General features: G+C 34.0%; 1 protein-coding gene across 4 annotated transcripts in view; it reads right to left on the bottom strand.

Annotated features, from left to right (window-relative positions):
* RALGAPB (Ral GTPase activating protein non-catalytic subunit beta) overlaps positions 1-22,003 on the bottom strand; it is a 112,041-nt gene that overhangs the window by 70,210 nt on the left and 19,828 nt on the right. For all 4 annotated transcript variants that reach the window (XM_051979319.1, XM_051979321.1, XM_051979322.1 and 1 more), the window contains exons 2-9: positions 21,727-21,942; positions 20,118-20,320; positions 16,806-16,969; positions 12,368-12,554; positions 11,052-11,183; positions 8,862-9,040; positions 1,266-1,414; positions 925-1,141 (exon numbers count right to left, since the gene is read on the bottom strand). In XM_051979319.1, the coding sequence (XP_051835279.1) occupies positions 925-1,141; positions 1,266-1,414; positions 8,862-9,040; positions 11,052-11,183; positions 12,368-12,554; positions 16,806-16,969; positions 20,118-20,320; positions 21,727-21,912 (1,417 nt within the window). In that variant the 5' untranslated portion in view covers positions 21,913-21,942. The remainder of the gene's footprint in view (positions 1-924; positions 1,142-1,265; positions 1,415-8,861; positions 9,041-11,051; positions 11,184-12,367; positions 12,555-16,805; positions 16,970-20,117; positions 20,321-21,726; positions 21,943-22,003) is intronic.

Below are 22,003 nucleotides of genomic sequence, written 5' to 3'. Positions count from 1 at the left end.
ATGCAGAAACACAATGTTAAGCAAAATACCATCATAGGAGATAGTCCATAGGGACAGAACTGAGTAGAATTAAACAGCAAGGATGGGGCATGCTGACCTGTAAGCGTGGAAAGGGACAGGAAGCAGAAGTCAAGATCACCAGTTTGGGCAGCATCCATATGGACATAACAACACAATGGTGTTTGGAAGGATATGGCAAGGCATAAAGGTCTTAATGATGTTACTATGAAATGGCACTGGTTTAGGCAATGTTTTGTGGGGTATGCCTGTAGCTAAGAAAAATACTTCATCTAAATCAAGTTCTTAAGTCAATAAATCATGGCTCTTTGTGATAGGTGTTACTTTTCTGGGTAACATGAAGGGGACTGCCAGGAAATGAAATAACATTAATTTTGAGTCAATCAAAATTGACTAATATAATTTATGGCTCATTAAAATAGAGAGAGAGAGACAGAGAGAGAAGGGGGAGAGATGGAGGGAGAAGAAGGAAGGAGGGGAGAGAGAGAGCAAAAGCAAGAAGGAGAGCGAGAGAAAGAGAGAGAGAGAAAAAGAGAGAGAGAGAGAGACAGAGATAAAGACAGAGAGAAGAGAGAAGCCCAAACCCAACAAAACATACCTACAATGGGCTGATGGCAAAAACTCCAATTTCAGTTGGTTGAATTCATAGGGTTTAAAGCTGGATGGGACCTTAGAAATCCTCTGGTCCAACCCCCTCATTTTACAGAGGAGGAAACTGAAGCCCAGAGAAGGGAAGGGACTTGCCCAGGGTCACACAGGTAGTAAGTGGCAGTTCAGCTGGAAGGGGTTAACCATAACACACTGCTTTGTTAGAAAGAATTTTTTTAGGTATGTGTTAATCTTGCAGGTAGGAAATGTCAGAAAACAAGAAAAGTAAAGTATACATATTTGTTGAGCAATATTTACCAGTCATGCTGCTGTCTCTGTTTAGCCCATTGTGAAGTTTACAATGAACAAACGATGCATCAAACAACCATGATCCAAAGAGATTCAAGATGCTATTCACTTTGGGCCTCCTTGGGGCAGGCAGTGGTCGAGGCTCTGAGCTAGTCTGGTTGGGACTGGACAGTGGAGAAGTGGAAGACGTCTGGTGCGGGACTTTAGAGGCATGCCCAATGTTGGCCTAATGGAAGAACAAGAGGACCCCCCCACCCACAGGAAAAGTTTAAGACAAAGAAAAGACCCGATTCAAGACCAGATGCTTAAAAAGTAAGGGGAAAATGGAATTCTGATGCCAGAGATCTTACTGTGCTAGTCTTCACGGTGGCCTTATTCACAGTAACTGTTCGATGCCTTCGATTATGAGGGGGAGTTGTGCTGCTGGCAGTGCTCTGGGGCATGTTCAACCTGTTCACTGGTGTGGGTGGAGCACTGTCACATCTAGGTCGAGAAATACCTAAAACAACAGTAAGGAGAAGAAATGTTCTCAGTTCAGAGCCTGGCACTACTCTTGATGTCATAATGTTTTACAGAACTATTATTACAAACATCTTCCCCACCCCAAACTGATGGCTTTCATGCTGTCAAAATATTCACTTCCTGTTCTTACTCCACCCTGCTACTGGGACCAAGAACTTAACCCTTTCATCCAACAGCTCTCTGGAACACTTCTATCTTGGTTGGTGGCTAGGTCTCTTTGGGTGCTTTACTCCCCCCGTTCTGGTTCTGGATTCATAATCAAATCAATTCTAAAGTTCCTCCTGGAACAAATGTGTCTTTCTATGCCCAGATGTCTCCATTTATAATCTCTGAAATTTGTTGAACCAAAATCCCTTCCCTGGTTACCACTCCCTAAACTCAGTATTCCTTATTAGAATTTTGAGAGCAGAGACTGGCTAAGCCCACAGTGTTTAGCCCATAATATTTTTGATAAATGCTTTTTCATCCCCTTACAGTAAATAATTTAAAATTAAGTACCTAAAATGAGTTTACAGATTTCACTATGATAAAACTAAATAGAGAGAGGCAGAGCCAAGTTGGCAGAATGAAGGCAGGAAGGAACTCACCCAACCTCTCCCCAAAACCACTCCAAATTCTTTAAATAATGTCTCTAAATAAATTTTAGAGCATCAGAACACCCAAAAAGACAGAGTAGAACATTTTCCGGCTGAAGGTAACATAGAAGGTCAGCTGAAAAGGTCTGCAGAAGCTGGGTGGGAGCATAACACAATCCCAGCAAAGGTTGCACCTGACCCAGCCTGGACCCCAGTCTTGACAAGGTGGGACCTCTGAATCAACAGTAGTGCTAGAGGCTTCTGGACCTCTCCCCACCCAAGAACATCAAGGGATTCGGAAGGTCAGTAGAAAGGGTCTGTGACAAAAGGGGGGAGTTCAGTGTGCAGTCCCAGTGCAGGTCACACTAGGGCCATACCAAAGCAGGCCTGGCCCCAACCCTAAAGCCTTAGCATGAGCAAAGCAGAACTCTGCTGATTTAGTACATCAGATTCTACAGCAACAGTAGGAAGGGAACACTCTTCTAATAGCTTTAGGGCAGAAAAAACTGCTTTTGGTCACGTCCTGAGAAGGATCTCTAAAAATAGCTATACAAAAGATTAGGAGCTTGGGACAATGCACTCTCCACCCTAGAAATAGAGCCCTACTTTAACAAAGAGTTAAAAGCTGAATAATAGAGGAGGAAAATGAGCAGAAAACAAAAAAAGTTTCTGACCACTGAAAGTTATTACAATGACAAGGAAGATTAAAACACACACAGAAAATTATAACAAAGTTAAAACTCCTACAATCAAAGCCTCCAAGAAAAATAAGAATTGGACTCAGGCCATGAAAGAGTTCAAAAGGGATTTTACAAACCAAGTAGGAGAGATAGAGGAAAAATTAGGGAAAGAATTGAGAAATGGTGCAAAAAGAAATGCAAAAAGCTAATGAGAAGAATGTCTTAAAAAGCAAGATTAGCAAATTGGAAAAGGAGGTACAAAAGTTCACTAAGAAAATTCCTTAAAAAATAGAACTGAGCAAATGGAAGCTGACATTATGAGAAATAAAGATACAATAAAGCAAAACCAAAATTATGAAAAAATAGGAAAAATACATGAAATGTATCTCATTGGAAAAACAATTAATTGATCTGGAAAATATATCCAGGAGAGACAATTTAAAAATTATTGGTCTACCTGAAAGTCATGATCAAAAAAAAAAAGATCATGGGCACCATTTTTCATGAAATTATCAAGGAAAACTGTCCTGATATTTTAGAAGCAGAGGGTAAAAAAAAAAAATTGAAAGAATCCACCAATCAGCTCCTGAAAAAGATCCCAAAATGAAAACTCTTAGGAATATTATAGCCAAATTCTGGAACTCCCAGATCAAGGAGAAAATAGTGCAAGCATCCAGAAACAATTCAAATATAGTGGAGCCACAATCACAATAACACAAAATTTAGTGACTTCTACATTAAAGGATAAAACTAAATATATAATAAAAGTCTTTCTTTAAAAATGTCACTGAGATTCAAACTTCTTGCTTATTTGACATGCTAGGATTTCCTAGGAACTTCTAACAATTTTTGAAAACTCAACTGAACTGATTATGTCAAAGTTTGTCTTAAGATATCAAAAGATATATAACTAATATAAAAATATAAAGACCACCAATTCTACTTGTGTTTTGATCCCATTCTCAACAAGCTAATTTAGGAAATTTTCATGCTGATCATTCTTGCAACTTTTTATTGATGATTTTTTCTAAATCACAGTTGCCTCCTCTTTTGGTTTCTGAGATCTGATACTATTTTATTTGGATTATATTTTTTCTTCTCTGATTGTTCCTTCAGTTTCCTCTGCTAGTTTATCATTCTCTTTCCATTGTTAACTATAGGCATTCACTAAGGTTCTATCCTAAGCCTCTTCATGTCTACTATTATTTCTCCTGATGATTTCATTAGCTTCACTTCAATGACCAGATTCTCTATGGAGACAACTCTCAGACTTTTATATTTCATTTTTGTATATATTCAATTCCAGAGTCTTTCCTGAATTTTCATTCCACTTAATGCTTACCATGCATCTCCATTCAACTGTCTAGTAAGAATCTCAAACTCAAATCTTATCATTTACCCCCAAACCAAATTCTTCTATTTTTCTTTATTGCACCACCATCTTTCTAGTTTAGTCCCCCAGGTCTGCTCCCCATAAATCTCTATCCAATCACTTAACAGTTATTTATATCCTTCCTTCATAACATATCATATCTTCTTCCTTCTAGCAATGCAACTACAACCCTAATTCAGGACCTTAATTACTTTTATCAGGACTACTATACTAGTCTCCCAATTGATCTCCTTGTCTTCAGTTTCTTCTCTCCAAACATTCTTTCACAACTGCGCAACCCTCAAATCTTCTTTGGCTCCCTACTGCCTCTGACACCAAATACAAATAAGTTTGGCATTTAAAGAAAACCTTCCACAATATGACTCCCACCTACCTTTGCATTCTTATTTCATATTAGTCCCCTTCCTGCACTCTCCATTTGTGTTCAACTGGCTTAGCTGGTAGTACCCCACATTGGGCATTCCATCTCTTGCCTCCATGTTTCTGTGTAGGGGAATCTCTGGAATGCCCCTGATTTGTAAAATCCTTTACTGCCTTCAGAGCACAACTCTGATATCACTTCCTATTCAAGTTTCCTACTACTGTCCCTTCTCCTTCAGTTACTTGAATTATGTTACTCTTGAAATTATTTTTACTTATTTACATACTTGTCATATCACTCAGTGGAATATGAATTCTTTACTGGAAGAGACTCTTTTGGTTTTGTCTTTATATCTATAGAGCCTAGTACTGTGCCTTGCATGTGTCAGATACTTAATAAAGCTTGTTGAACTGAATTAGATGCTATGGTTCAGTTGGTTATATTAATGATGAGTAAAAGGCAACAATCCAAAAATTGGACTAGAGAAGTCACATCTCAAAAAAAATCTTATTTTTTCCTATGGATTTGAGGAGCTGGAGAATATAAGGACACTGAAAATAAGGACAGAATACAGAATCACTCTCTTAGAAAGAAACATGAAGAAAATTAAAGATATTGAAAAATCAGAAAAATAAAAAGGGATTCAACAAAAGTCTAAATGTTTAAAGTCTATGAAGAGGCAATATAGTACAATAGAGAAGTTCTGGATTTGGAATGAAAGGACCTAGGGTTTAAATCCTGGTTCTTCCCACTTACTAACCTTTGTGACTCTGGGCCAGTCACTTTAGTTTCCTCATCTATAAAATGCTGGTGCAGAACTAAGGTCCCTTCCAGCTCTTTAACTATAATCCCTGAAATTGGAACAGGAAAATGAAATTAAGCTACATTTTTGTAAAATACAAGTAAGAACTTTGTGACAGAAGTTTGTGATGTATTAGCATGGGTTAATAGGAAGTTGGAGAATTTTCGAGAATGTGATTTCCCGGTGTGAGACTCCATGTACTAAGTACTATTTATATCCAAGGATGATTCTGATGTTGTTGTTGTTGCTGTCTGAGACATTTCAGTTATGTTGTTTCAGTCATGTCTGACATGACTGTGACTCCATTTTCTTGGCAAACATACTGGACTGATTGGCCATTTCCTTCTCCAGCTCATTTTACAGGTGAGGAACTGAGGCCCACAATCACCAACTAGTAATTGTCTGAGGCCAAGTTTAAACTCAGGAAGATGAGTCTTACTGATTCTAGACACTGCATCAGCTATCTGCCACAGTACTAAGAATAGTAGCTTTTAATTAATTTTTCTAAAGAAAATTTCTTTTACTTTTCTGTTCACACACAGTATTAGCTTAGCTTCCCCTATTTCCCTTCTTCCTATACATCATTATTGATTATGTATGCCCTATCATTTGACTTCCTGCTAAGTTTTTTTTTTTAAGAGCTTTAGAGCTAGAATGGACCTTAGAATTCATCTAGTCTAATGCCCACATTAAAAAATAAGTAAAATGAGGCCCAGAGTGGTTGAGTAATTAGTCCAATGTCAGATAAATAATAAAATAATCAGGAATTAAATTTAGGCCATCTTAGTCCACATTCAGCATTTTTTCTTCTATGCCATGCTGACTTTTTCAAGGTTTTAAAATAAAATATACTTCAGTGCTTCAAGGATTGATGAGTTCATCCTAGTAGATAAACTCTCCATTGCTAAAGACTGTAACTACTCCATAACTAAAATGAGGATTTCATAAGTTATTATGCAGAGCAAAATGTTTCTTGATGGTCAACCTTCTACAAACAAGTTTCCCCAAAATCTAGTCAGCCTGGCACTCAAATCATGCATCTTCCATCATTAAACCTACACTGGAAGTTTGCTAGGCTTAATTCAACTTTCTAGCTGTTGTGCTTTGCCGGTATAAGCCTTGAAAACTCCTGACTCAACTTTATTAAAGGACTTGTGGGAAACGGGGTTTTCTCTTTTCCTAAACAATATAGAAATCCTATATATTTCCCCAACTTTTAATTTTCTTTCTTTTTTTGAAGAAATCACGTAAGAAGCATAAGAGTTTTTCGGGAAGAGGCATTTGAAAAGACTTCTTTAGAAACCTTTAAGGCTAAGACAGACTCAATTTCTGTTTAGGACAGTTCAATTTAAGCCACATCAAAGGAGTCAGTAACTGTTTGGTTTATTTTGGTTTTTTTGTGGTTTTTTTTTGGTCTATGTCTACATACTAGACATTTTGGGAAAGACCATAATCCTTCTGTAAAGAAGTTTAATAAATTTAGATCAGCTCCCAATATATATCAATACTTACAATGACAAAAAGAAATCTAAATTAAAAAAAAAATCACTTTAGCTATTAAATGCTTAATCTCTTTGCCAAGTGAAAAATACATCAATGGCAACAATGGATTAGAATATAAATTTATTAGTATGTAATACTAATATTTATATACAAAATTATATAATTGTATAATTATGTATTTTATAATCGTAATATTATATATATATATATATATAAATAAATGTATATAGTAATATAAATTTATTAGTGAAGGATGGTATATTTTAGGAAGTATGATCTCAAAAAATAGCAAGAAGTAAAGAAGGGTGCATAGGGGAAGTGACTTTAGAGAAACCTTGACAACAGATCCAACTAAATCTAAATATCCTAAAACTTTTTAAGGACAAAATTGTAAGGATGACTGGGAATATAAAAATAAAGAAGAAAGATCTGTAAGCTTTTTCTCCACATCAATGATGGCGAAACAACATTAATATTCTCCTATTACAATCACTGATGAACTACATGAAGAAATTTTAAAAAAAAACCTCAAGAAAATAAAGAAGATGAGAATTATCTATATTATAAAAATATGTAGAAGAAATGTACTGGAATTAGGGTTAGAAACTGTAACCATGCTCTAATCCAATAGAACACCAACTCATTCTAAGTAGAGATTATTTTATTCTTTGTATTTGTATTCTTAGTAGCTAAACTAGTGTCTGGTACATAATACGCATTTAACAGAAATGAGTTGATTGAATGGAAGCAACACAATTTTGAAACACTGACTCTCAAGACATCTGAATATATAGAGGATATTAAAATCTTGGAAAAAACCTTTACATTAAAAAAAAAAAAAAAGGTGGGAGATAAAACCATCATCAGTAACTTTTGTTTCATGTTTTTACTTTAACATTTCTATAAAGAGATGAAATCACTCTTTATAAGGACAATCTACTCCATTTACCCTTTGAAGACAATCTCAATGAGAGTTTAAGAAGGAAATAGACATATTCTACAGCAGACTTTATAAGCATTCAGTTGACTAAATGTTATAGAAAATAGAAGCTCCAACTATGCTTATTTTTCATGGGTTAAAAAAAAAAGTATTTACTTGATAAATTTGCCAAAAAGACTGTCCACCACCAAGATAGCTTTTATAAATATGTCAAAATCTTGCAAAATTTCTTGAAAGATGTAGGAGGTCCAAATCAAAGAGGAATGGTGAAGTTTTTTATGACTATTTGCAGATGTGTTGTTTACAAGTTTTAGAACACCGCAAAGGTTTTTAAAGAAATCTATAATCACTTAGAGGAGTATGGCCTAATGCTCCACACACACATACAAAAGACCAGAGGAAAAAATGAATACTTATTGTCCAGACTATGATACGCAGTTGAAAAGAAAATATGTAAAATTGGTACCAAAACTGAACAGAAAGGGGGAAATGGCCTGTACTGCTTTTTTGGCATTACATAGGAACTTGAGTGAAACAAAGGCATTTTTTTTTTTTAAAGGCATATCTTTTTAACATCAAAGTTCTTCTAATGATTCTGCATGGCTTGCAAGTCATGGAATACTAGTATCCAAATTCAAGTTATAAGTCACCAAAAAGGCTACAAAAAAATACAAGATGGGTATGGATAGAATGCAATAGGTTTATTAATAAAGAGTTGAACAGAAGAATCAAGGTGAAAGATAATATTAGAAAGCTGTATAACCAGGAAATAAAGTAGGCTGGCGATTTATCAAGAGATAAACAGTAGAAAAACTGCCTGCTCTACTTGTATCCACACAATATTAGAAAAAGGCAACCAATGAAAATTTATAAGAAGCTACAGAAAACAAATTGCACAGGATGGACAGTGATCTGCACTCTTGAAGGGAAAGCATTTATAAGGGTGAGATCACAGATCCAAAATATCTGAGGCACTCTGAAGATAAAGACAGAAAAATGGAAGAAAATAGATCCCAAACTCAAAAACCTTACATGGTAATTGACTAGACTGCTTGAATAAAAAGAGTAAACTAGAAGACTCAAGGTATTTTCTAGCCCCATGAATTCTATGACTAAAAAATAGATCTTAATTTTGGTATCAAGTTACTTATCAATAATTACAAAACTCACCTAGGAATGCATCCACCAGACAGCTGATTCCACGCATGGCACGAAAAAATATATGAGGCAGATGTTTAAGGCAGGGATATTGATTCAATTCTTGTGTCATTCCACTCACATTAAGGAACTGTTCCTGAAATTTGGGAGTAGAGCTTATAATGGCTGGATTACTCAAATCCACGGGATTACTATCAAAAAAGAGAAAAAGTTTTACTTTACCAAATTAACTACAATTTCTTAATAAGTAGAACTTTATAAATATAAAATAATATATAATTTAAGAATCTGGCTTTAGGAGACCATTGTGTAATTACTCAGTCAAATGACATCTGTCCTCTTTAATTCTCAAATTCTTGGTCTCCAAAATTGGATTTAACAGCTTCCAAGTTCCATTCAATTCAATTTAAATAATAAAGACCTACTATGTATAAGCCACTGTGCTAAGATGAAGATAAAAATACTAGGGTTATAAAGACAATATGAAAAGATCCCAGTATGTAGGGAACTTAAAATCTACTGAGAGATGTAATATATGCACAAATGAATATAATTTCAATAAGAAGAAAATATTAACAATAGAAGTGGAGGGAGGGCAAAGATCAGAGAATACAGGGGCAGCTAGGTGGTACAGTGGATAGAGCACCAGCTCTGAAGTCAGGAGGACCGCATTTCAAATCTGACCTCACTTCAAATCTGACCTCACACACTTAACACTTCCTAGCTGTGTGACCCTGGGCAAGTCACCCCAATTGCCTTAGCAAAAAAAAAATAAAAAATAAAAAATAATAATAATAATAAACAAATCAGAGAATACTTAAAAGGTATAAGAAAGAGGAAGGAGGTCCCCTGTAGATACAGGGGACAGCCTGTATGTAAGTCCAGAGACATAGAACAGATGGTCATAGAATAGCATATAGGCCAGAATGTTTTAATGTACAATCCATGAAGAGAAGTAACATGAAATAAGGACAGAAGGTCAGATTGCAACCAGATTGAAAATCTCTAAATGGTCTACTAAAGCATTTCTATTTATAGTAGAGGCACTTAGGAAGTCACTGCAGATGTTTACGCAATTCTATTATTTGATGCTACAACCAAGTCTCCCTCCATCTCTTTGGCATTAAGTTTCCTCACCTACAAAATGTAAATAACAGGGAAAAAGGAATGAAGTGATCTCTAATATATTTTCTAGCTCTAGCAATTCAGTGTAAGATTATGCTTTCTTACATTTAAAATTGAAAGACAAATTTGGCTCTACTGCTACTGGCCTAAGGATTTCCTAGCTCTAATATCTGTCTATGCTGTTTAAAATAAAATCAGTCCCAAGGTGGCACAGAGGTCCTGCTAGTACTACTTCATTACTACATTTATCTAATAGCAACAAAAGACACCACCAATCTTTGCAATAAAACCTGTTAAGCAGGAGACTTCCCACATACAAGAGGAAAACCTGACAAGTTTGTATAAGTTCTTTCTTTGACTTCTTTGTCAAAAAATAAGATCACTGTATATTAGAGGTATTTTCAATTTTTTTTATACCTACTAGCATGGATTTTATTTTTTCCAACCAATTACATGGATAAAATAACAACATAGTAATAATGAAATAATAAAGTAAGGTAAACCAGGCATTGATTGTAGAGGAAAATATTTAATATAAAATTCATGGATGGATCTGTACATGAATATTTGGATTCAGAATATATTTAAAATATATAGTTTATATAGAGATGATTAGCTACATAATCCCATAAAACGGCATTTCTATATATGTTTGGAGTCTTGATTTTCATTCATTGTCTTTAAGATATAAAAATTAAAAACAAAAACTCTTTAATCATTAGTTATTTAGATAAAACATGTAAATTTTTCTTAAAAATTAATAAAGCTCCATTTTCATTGTTAACATTTAAAAAATTTTATTTGAAACAACTTAATAGCCTAGAAAAATGCTAAGACTGTAGCAGAAAATAATACCTAAGAGAATTTTTTTAACATACTGATTTAAAGAGTTCAGTGAAATGTAAATAATTCTTTCCTGGATAAAGAAAATTACTTATTTTTTTATTTGATTCAATTTAATAAATAACACCTATTACATATTTTGAACAGTATTAGGTACTATTAAGTATGTAAAAGAAGTATAAAAAGTATCAATGAAGAGATAATGTACAAACAATGGAAATATTTAAACAATACCTTAACATATGTAAAAAACGAAACCATGTCTGTGCAATGCAGTCATTATCCATCTCAGGAGGGATAAGACTGGCATCTTCATCAGGAACTTTAAATGGAGGAAATGAAGGACCATATGTAAAACGTAATAACCTAGGAAAAGAAATATTGATTCATGAAATTCACCTTTAAATAGGCAAAGAAAACAAAGCATTAAAATATGAAGAGAAGACATCAAATTCAATTGAATGTAAAAAGCTTGCTAAACTTCAGATGTATCTGGAGAGGGACACAGAGCAAACATATAATTTGTTTGATTCTACTCTCTTAAAATGTACAACCTAATTGTGTTAAGGGTTTTAGGTAAAATTTTATTTCTTATTTAAGATATCTGAAGATATATGTTGATAGTTCTTACATTTTTCAATATAAAAATTAAAGAAAAATATAGCATAGATATATTCTAATTTACCAAGCAAAAAAAGATTCACTTCTAGTAAGAATCTCTATTGAATGTTACTGATCAACCATTTTACAATTTTTAAAAAATTAAAAAACATCTACTGCATAAAATATTGAACTGGTTGAGGTATGCCACCATTATTCAACAAATATTTATTGAATGCCTATTGTAACAGACAAGAGCCATGTGCTATTTAATAATTATGGGGAATTGAGCATGATCTCTGATTTCAAAGACTTTCTAAGCTAGTAGTAGGAGAATGAAAGAATGACAAATCAAAATATATTAAGTGCCACAGGAAAAGTCAAATGTTTTTAAAAGTTTAGTGGAGGGAGAGAACTTACTTATTCGAGGGAAATAGGGATAGAAATAAAGAAAATCTTTATGAAAAAAGTAACATTTGGGCTGGAGCATGAAGGACAAGTAGAATGCTCATAAACACAGACTAGAGTTGAAATATAAAGCTTGAGTACTATTATCTTCACACATTTAAAAGATTATCATAAGGAAGTGGGCATAAACTTACCTTGATTGGTCCTAGAGAAGAGAAATATTAATTGGTAGAAACTTATACAAAGGCATATTTCAGTTAAAAAAAAAAAACAAAAAAATAAAAACTTTACAATAAGTAGAAATGTTAAGTGAATGGAATTGACTTCCTCAGGATTTATTGACCTTGTCACTAAAGATCTTCAAGCAGGGGCTAAAAGGTGGCTATTTGTACAAGAGTCATGTTTTAAATAGAAGAAAGGTTGAACTAAAAGACCTCTGATGTTTCCATCTCTAAACTCTAAGAAAAAAAATTGGGGATAATCTGCTTTGTTCAAATAAATAACTTTATTGATAAAGAATAAAGTGGTAGAAAACCACTTACCTAGAAGTGAGGGCGCAAATAGCTTTGCTCCACTGTTCCACCACAGCTGGATGATGCCTCCAGTTGGCCACCATCTCCTTGGCAGTTTTCCAGTAAGGTGGAGTGGGGAAACAACGGGTACAAGCTAGTAACCAGACCTCAAAGAGAACACCAATCAACTTCTCTGCTAGATTCTCAGCAATGCCACCTTACCAAGAATGAAGGAAACATATATTTGCCATGTTTATTGTAAAAACAATATAATTCAAACATCAATGTGGGGACATGTCATCAATCTCACTGTCCATGTATATAATCATGATAAGAATTAGCATATTAGTTTGAAATTTTGCTTTCAGATAATTATTGTCCTCAATAATAAAACTTTAAAAAATACACATTTTAATATGTATTAGCTTTAGCTAAGCTACTGTAACAAATCTTGAATAAATTCAAACAAAATTTAAATTCAGGTCAATTTGCTATTTATCAAACAAGAGCAATCAGTATGATTTTCAGTAAAGCTCTGAAACCACTTTGAGTGATAATATTGTACAAATCAGGAGATTAATAAGGAAGGAGGAGTAATAGACACATAGACACCAATTTCTTATAAATGGAGATTCATTCCCTTGTGGCTGTTTTTAAATTACTGTGGGGGAAAAAAGGAAGCTAGATGCTAGACATCCTTCATTATATGAGGATACAGAGGACAGAACTAGGATCAATGAATAGAAATTGCAGAAGGTTTCCATTCATCCAAAAATATAGGACTTTGTAATACTTAGAGCTGTTTAAAAAAAAAAAAAGTAGAAAGTGACTCCTCGTCACTGAAAATGTTCAAGTTGAAGCTGAGGATGACTAAAGGTGATTCCTATCTTAGGTAAGGGCCTATACTAAATGACTTTTTTAGTTCCTTCCAACTGTGAGATTGATTCCTTTTTTTTTTTTTAAATAGCTTTTTATTTATAAAACATATGCATGGGTAATTTTTCAACATTGACCCTTGCAAAACCTTCTGTCCAACTTTTCTCCTCCTTCCCTCACTCCCTCCCCTAGATGGCAGGTAGTCCAATACATGTTAAATATGTTAAAAGTATATATTAAACACAATATATGTATGCCTATCCATACAATTATTTTGCTGCACAAGAAAAATAGGATTTAGAAATAAGGTAAAAATAACCTGAGAAGGAAAACAAAAATGTAAGCAATAACAGAAAGATTGGAAATGCTATGTTGTGGGCTGCACTCATTTCCCATACCCATCTCTGGGTGTAGATGATTCTCTTCATCACTGAACAATTGGAACTGGTTTGAATTATCTCACTGTTGAAGAGAGCCACATTCCTTAGAACTGATCATCATATAGTATTGTTGTTGAAGTGCGGATTGATCTGATTCCTTTTTTAAAAAGGATCCTCTAACAGAACTAATACAACCAAGATTAGAAGGAAATCTGAATGCTTTTCCTAGTTTTTTATATTTTTTACATGTTTACAGCAAGTGTTTCTTGATAAAGGCCTCATTTCTCAAATATATAGAGAAGTGAGTCAAATTTATAAAAATACAAGTCATTTCCCAGTTGATAAATGATCAAGGGATATGAAAAGACAGTTTTCAGATGAAGAAATCAAAGTTATCTACAGCCATTTGAAAAAAAATGCTTTAAATCATTATTGATTAGAGAAATGCAAATTAAAACAATAATACTGGCTAATAAAACAGAAGAGGAAATGATAAATGCTGGAGGGGATGTGGGAAAACATACATTTTAATGCATTATTGGTGGAGTTGTGAATTGAGTCAATCATTCTGCAGAACAATTTGGAACTATGTCCAAAAGGTTATAAAACTCCGTATTCCCTTTAATCCAGCAATACCACTACTATATCTCAAAGAAATAAAAATTTTAAAAGAGAAAAGGACCTGTTTGTATAAAAATACACAAGCAGATCTTTTTGTGGGGGCAAAGAATTGGAAATTGAGGGGATGTACATTAATTGGGGAATAGCTGAACAAGCATTCTACTTGTGCCATAAGAATATTATGCTATTCTATATTAAATGAGCAGGTTGATTTCACAAAAAACTGTAAAGACTTATGCAAACTATTGCAAAGTAAACTAAGCAGAACCAGTGGAATACTGTACAGAGTAATAGCAATACTGTACAATGATTATCTATGAATAACTTAGCTATTCTTAGCAGTATGATTATCTAAGATAATTCCAAAAGACAGAATTTGAATGAAGATTGAAATAATCAATTTTTCACTTTTTTTTTATGAGTTTTTTTGGGAGGGGAGAGTGTTTTCTTTTATAACATGACTAATATAAGTTCTATCAAATTGTTTACTCTCTTGGGTGGGGGGAAGAAAATTTTGGAGCTCAAAATTTTAAAACATGAATGTTAAAAGTTTTTACATGTATTTCGGGGGGAAAAAAGAAACTACTATTAATGTTTTTTAAAAGTCACCTTTTTATAAACACTGCAGAAGGAACAGATGAAACAAAACTTCCCCAAACCCACATATCTCTCCTAAGGAGAGGATCTTCAGAGAACATAGGAACTAGTGCCAATTTAGAAGGCTGTATGTATTGCTTTCTGGTATACCTAAAAGTCTGTATAATATAAGAGTATATTTAAATGGATTAGATGTAGGATATCAGTGCTGCCATAGTTACATAAGATGGAGGATTTTTACAACAAAAGTTACAAAGGCTGGATCCCATGGTTATGTACATCTCATTTATAGCATGTAAACGAACTCAGATTTTTTGAGAAGTTGTGGTAAAGATGACAAAAGAGAAAAGAGTAAGATGGAAGGAGATCAGAAAACAAAGAGGCAGTAAGAACAGAGAAATAGACCAAATCTGGGAAATGAAAAGAGTTAGAGAACACTAAGGAAACTTAACAAGAGAAGTTTAACAAGAAGAAAATGTAAAAACATAGAAACAACACTGAGGGCAGTATAGAAGGAAGTAATGACTACATTTTCACATCCTTCTTCCCCCATTGCCTCCTCCAAAAAAAATTAGCCCTTTATTTAGGGCAAGAGATTCTTAAAACCTTTTTTGTACAATAGACCCCTCTCATAGTCCAGTGAGGCCTATAGATCTTTTTCTCTGAATAATATTTTTAAATGTATAAAATATTAAAATTATAAAGGAAGCTATGTATATTAAAAAACGATTACCAAGACATTTAAAAAAATACAAGTTCATGGACCCCAGGTTAAGAACTCTTGGTTTATATACATCATCCTGTTAATATACAATAGTAATTCAACTTTTCAAACAGTCTTTCATAACTTTTTAATTGGATATGTTGACAACTTCCTATTTAAGTAACAACTGCCCTAGTCTTTTTCTTTAAATAAAACTAGAAATATACGATGTGTTTATATAAGAAAAATATGCTTGAGATAATTACTGCTGAAACATTACCACGTGTTTGAAAGTTTCCAAAATTCCAAATTCCAAAAAGTTGAATTTGGTTTATGTATGGTTATTCCTAATTGAAATTATCAATCTATCAATGTAGTTTGAGATGAATTGTATTCAATTCAAACAAACATTTATTAAGCACTTACCATGGGCAAAGATAAATGCAGTGTGACAGGGAAAAAAACAAAAGCCAATAAGATAGCTATTATCAGTCACTGTATACCAGCCTCTTCATTCACTTTTGCTATCCTCCTTGATATTTATAAAACTTATGGACCTCTGATTCTGCTATTAGCTGCATTTTCTTTAGAAAAATACATAAATACCCAGGTGAATTCAAAAGATGGTATGTTTGAGTCATTTGTATTGATCAAACAAGTGAATGTGAAACTAATTTAGCAGATGCTGTTCAAAAACACGGAGAAATTTCCACTAATATGACCCATTCAGCTGAGAAAAATCAGTAACTCATTATGCTGTATCTAGTTTGGTAGCAAAAATGTTAGGAACTCTACAGCTTGAACATCTATGAATGATGCCCTACCTGGAAGTAAACAGTTCTACAACTACATTCTTTCATAAGGCTTTCAGATCTCAATATGATGAAATTCACACATTTTTACAGGAGAAAGAAAACAGCCTAATATTTAACTCTGTCTCTACAGAGGCACCCATTGCCCACTCACCAATTCCTCTCACCTACTGTGAATTCCAACCCACTTTCATTGTTAAGTGTGAGAATCAAGGCATGAGTTTAGGGCTCTGGAAGCACCATTACAGAACATAAATCAAAGTCACAGGCTAAGGTCCTGTATCAGATCCAAATTCAAATGTATCCTCAAACAAAGCTTATTCTCAGAGACATTGTTGCTATTGATCATTTTAAATACTAAGAAAATTCTAAAGCTAAAAGCTACAAGGTGATTGAAGAACAGACAAAACATAAGTTATTTTAAAGACAGAACAGAAAATCCTACAAAATAACAACAGAAAACCACCAAAAGTACATACCTTGAACAGTTGGCATTGCCAGAAGAATGTCATTAATCTGCAGGAGAAATAATAACAAAACTTCCCATGTTTCTCGCGCCATGATGGTTGACTCACGAGCTAGTTTCTGGATGGCTCTTAAAACTTGTAAGCATAACCTAATTTGACTGGACCCCTGTTCTTGTCTATAAAGAAAATAGACGACATAATTAAAACAGATTTGTTGCTAAATGTTTTCCCAGAGAAGAGTCAAATCAACCACTCAGTAAGGGCTCCCAGTAAGGAGCCCTTCTAAGATTATTGCATTTGGAAAATATTCCCTTATAATCATGCTGAAATAGAAGATCAAACCACTACAACACAAGTTCAGCTCTTAAGCTTTCAAAATGATATATCAATTTGTCTTCCTTTGTATCAGGTACTTGAAACTTATGGCTCTCACTCTGATTACCAATACAGTACTTTTTATAGGTACTTGTTAGAGCAGCAGTTCTCAAAGTGTGGTTCAGAGAATCCTGGGGATCTCTGAAATCCTTTTAGAGCAGGGGTCCTCAAACTTTTTAAATAGGGGACCAGTTCACTGTTGGAGGGCTGGACTACAGTAAAAATAAAAACTTTGTTTTGTGGACCTTTCTTTATTAGAAACTTCATAGCCCTGGGTGAGGGGGATAATCATCCTCAGCTGCCACATCTGGCCCGCAGGCCGAGTTTGAGGACACCTGTTTTAGAGGATCTACAAATTCAAAATTAGTTTTTATTTTGAATATAGTATCTGTAATATCTGTAAATATAACTTACATAAACAATAACTCTTTGGACAAATCCTCAATAATTTCTTAAGAGCATAAAGATACTTAAACAAAAGTTTGAGAATCAATGTATTAGAGGACATATGATCATGAAATGATCTGACATTTGAGAAGGATGGTCTAATGGACACATTAATTATACATGCATCTAGATTCTTCAAATTCTAATCTTTTACTCTGTTAAAACATCAAAAAACAAAATACCACATTATCCTAGCTCCTCATATAAGTTGATTTAATGCTATATACTCAACCTTTTTAGAATAAAATGACTTGGTTAATATGTTTCTTTATCTTTTGCATAATTACTTTTCCAAAATACTGTCCATTATAATAGAGACCTATACAAAATGTTCCTGTCTGTGATCTTCAGAGAACACACACCACAAAAACCTCATATTTGTTAATTCTACTGAATAAATTAAAAATTTATTTCTTAGAGGGAAGTAGCATGATGCATGAAAAGAAAAGTGTGTTAAAAAGAGACAAGGCAGCTAGATGGTGCAATGGATAGAGCACTAGCCCTGAAGCCAGGAAGACCTAAGTTCAAATCTGTCCTCAGACACTTAATACTTCCTAGCTGTGTGACCATGGGCAAGTTTCTTAATCCCAATTGCCTCAGCAAAAAGAAAGAAAGAGAAAGATGGAGAGAGAGAAAGAGAGACAGAGAGAGAGAGAGAGACAGAGACAGAGACACACACAGAGAGAGACAGAGAAAGACCTGTTTTCTTGAGAAAGACAATGTCAATTCCTCCTTTTATAAAAGAAAGAGTTGGCCTAGATGATTTCAAAGGTACCTCTCTAGCTTCAACGTTCTATGAATGTAAGGATTCCATCCTTAAACAGGATAAAACCAACTTGGTCATCAAAAGAAGTTACATCATTCAAAAAACATTAGGCATGTACTGTGTATGAGAAATTGTATTAGCACAATGAATAAGCACAATAAATAAGATATCATCCTTGCTCTCCAAGATCTAACAATCTTGAAGGGGAAAGAATTGTCTACAGCATGTAAAAATAACCTGAGCAAAAGCATAGAAGACAAATAAATCAGAATAAGATCAGTGAATGCCCAGCAGCACAATATAGATAGAAACAAGAATACATGAAGGGATACATATGGAGTGTCCCAAAAGTCTAAGTGCAGTTTAAACTTCTTAACACTTAAAACCGCCCTAAGACTTTTGAGACAACCTGGATAAGGCTGGGAAGGGCAAGTGGACTATATTATAAAAGGCCTTGTGTGGTAGGTTAAAGAAAGTTCCCTAGAAGTCAACACATGTTAACAATAAGGACAGAGAAAACAGACTAATTAGATGGAATAAACATCTAAGAAAAAGGGAATGTTGAGTGTAAAAGAGCAAGAAGTATTCTAAATCCTTGGACAGATGTGCAATGTCAAATACAACAATGGGAAAAAAGTGATCCTAAACTCCACCTGTACAGTACAGTATAGTAAGCAATATTCATCCAATATAACTTTAAAAGGCATAATCTGCCAGGCTCTATTTAATAATTAGACATAATTTTTTTTTCCTTCTTAGGCTACTGCAGACAGATTGTCAGCAATGGATATATAATACAGTTCTTAGAAAAAAACCTACTGCTAAGTAGAATGAACATACAAGAATGGAAAGAATTATAGAACTGGAGTTAGAAAACCTGGTTTGGAGATGTGGTTCTGCACTCAGTATGTGACTTTGGACAAGTTCACTTCTACTTCTCTAAAACTCAATTTCCTTGTCAAGTAAATGGGCATAAAAATCCTCGTACCATTTACGTCACATGATTATTACAATAATCAAACAGAATGAATGGATGTGAAAGTACTCTAAAATCATAAAGTGCATCTAAGTTACATATATATTTTTTTTCACACACATACATAGACACATATATGAGAATTATTTTAAAGTCAGAGACTTAGTTTTTTAATCTACAGTGGGGAATAGAAATCATAATATCTTCATTTCTTTCAACAAACATGCTAGAAATGAAATGAACACTCAAAATATTCAAAACTCAAAACTTGAAACACTCAAAACTGAACACCCTTACATGATTAAAGAAAAAGTCTAGAAGGCTAAATTTTATACAAATTCCTATTTAACGCTCCTTTTTAACCTAAAGTACAGCATTAGTTTCTAAACAGAAAACCATTAACTACTTATCATTAAACTACTTTAGTACTCTAAAGTCTGTAAAGTACTTTTTACATCATTTAATCCTCAGAACAAACTTGTGAAATGGAAAATGAAGATATCAATGCTTTCCCAACACACACACACAACACACACACAGAGTCCACTTTATAGATTATGAAACTGAAACAAAGAGGTTAATTGACTTGTGGTCATATAAGTATTACATATAGTATTTAAATCTAAGTCTCCAAAGACCAGCATTCCTTTCACTACACCACTTTTCTCTAAATTTCCATAATTCCTTAAAAAAAAAAGTCTATGGTTAAAAAATATTTGATGATATGAAAAGTCCAGTTATTTCTTAAAATTTTTCTTACCTTGGTACAAAAAGATTTTGTAAATGTTTTAAAATGTTCTGAACATATAAGTTGGGTTCTTTGATGATTGGCAATGGAATGGAATCTTTTGGTAATACTAGGGCCATTATCCAATCTGTATATACATCCACACAATATTTTACAGTATCTCCATCCAATGGAAGAGTCAGTCCATAGCAAATCACTTCCATGGTCCATTTTACCTAAATAAAGTAAAATACCAAGATTAGATTACTATTCTATTTTAAACACAACTTTAACTAGGCTAAAGTAATTACTTTTTACTGCTACATCTTGATACACACATGTTTAACCTAGGAAATAAATTTTCTAAATACCATACATGTACTCCAAGCAGAAATTTGAAACAAAAAACAATGCATGTTTTAAAATGCCAAATACATACAAAGCATAACATTTCTGGAAAAAAAAAGTGGACAGGCATGTTACTTTCAAGTTCTAGTGAACAGTTATACCTCCATCTATTCCTTCAAAACACCATACAAATCCAATAAGCACTGTACTGTCACATATACTTTCCATTTAGTAGCTAGTTTCCTACTCATATTTAAATTTCAATAAAGAGGATAAAAGTGAGATTCTAATATTGCATCCATATCAGATGACTAACCTGTAGCACAGCAGTACTTTACTACCTGATTTTCCATAGTTTTCAAATATAAAGTGTGGGGGCTGATTCTCTAAGGGACACTGCCTTTTAAGCCCCACTAACCTTTCCCAACCCCCTTCACTAAAGAACAATGAGAAGCCTCTTAAGTAAGTAGTTCTAAGGGACCTGCCCTCCACTGCTAGCTCTGGCATCTTCTCTTCTTCCCATCAGTCTCTCTCCTCTCTTCACTGTTTTTCACTGGCATTCTTTCTCCATATTCTCAGAAAAATAGGTCCTGGTTCCAAACTATCACAGAACTTGGCTCCTCTACAGAAACCCTAATCCTGTAACTATCTTCTCTGTCTGGAGAAGCCACCTGAGGATGGTATTGGTGCTGTTATGAAGACAATAAGCTTACAACGACTGTTGCTTTTTTAACAATGAGAATACATGCCAGGCCTTCTAGCTAGGGGTTTTCTAGAACTAAAAATAGCGGGAATAGAGGACATGCCTTACATATCTCCAAAATAAAACCAATGAAATAAGAAACTGGAACTTTTTATTTTAAAATGCAGCTAATCTGTGCCTATTTCAGTAGAAATAGAAAGGCCTCTCATAAACAACAGGATCCTGGTCAGTAAGGATATGGATAATAAAATAATTCAATTCATTTCTGATTATTCTCACATTCTTTAGAAGTGGGGCACAAAACTAGATAGAGCTAACGGAAAATTCCATGTATTGTTAGGCAATAATTGTACCAGCAGGATACATTACACCTTTAAAAACCTGATATACCTGCCTGCAACATTCACTGCCTTTTAAGGATATGTTAAGTTTAAGTAAGCTGTACATGGTAGAAGCTACCAATTTTATATGTTGTCCTCTTTTGCTATTCCTTTAGGGAAACATTCACATTTACTCACTATTCAATTTTATGATTTAAAAAAAAAAGTACATCGAAGTTTCAGACATTCAACCACACAAAAACACACTTACTTCTTTGTCTGTTTTTAACAAACTTTCGCTTCCAGCCCCTGAAGAGGCATTTAAGGCTTGTCCAAGAGGACGTACTACTGCATTTGCAACATCCCGACCAACACTATCAGGGTAGCTGTGAAGCACACTAGTATGACCCTGATCATTCTGAATAACCAAATGAAGTGACCGCCACTCAGAGTACATTGTGCCACTAAAGTATTATCCAAATGGTACCTGAAAAAAAAAAAAGCAGTTTTGTGATAGATGTATTTTTGTAATTTGTTCTTCACAGCAA

Source organism: Antechinus flavipes, chromosome 2 (genome assembly GCF_016432865.1).
Source record: "Antechinus flavipes isolate AdamAnt ecotype Samford, QLD, Australia chromosome 2, AdamAnt_v2, whole genome shotgun sequence".
Taxonomy (NCBI): domain Eukaryota; kingdom Metazoa; phylum Chordata; class Mammalia; order Dasyuromorphia; family Dasyuridae; genus Antechinus; species Antechinus flavipes.
This window is presented reverse-complemented; position numbering and strand designations above follow the sequence as displayed.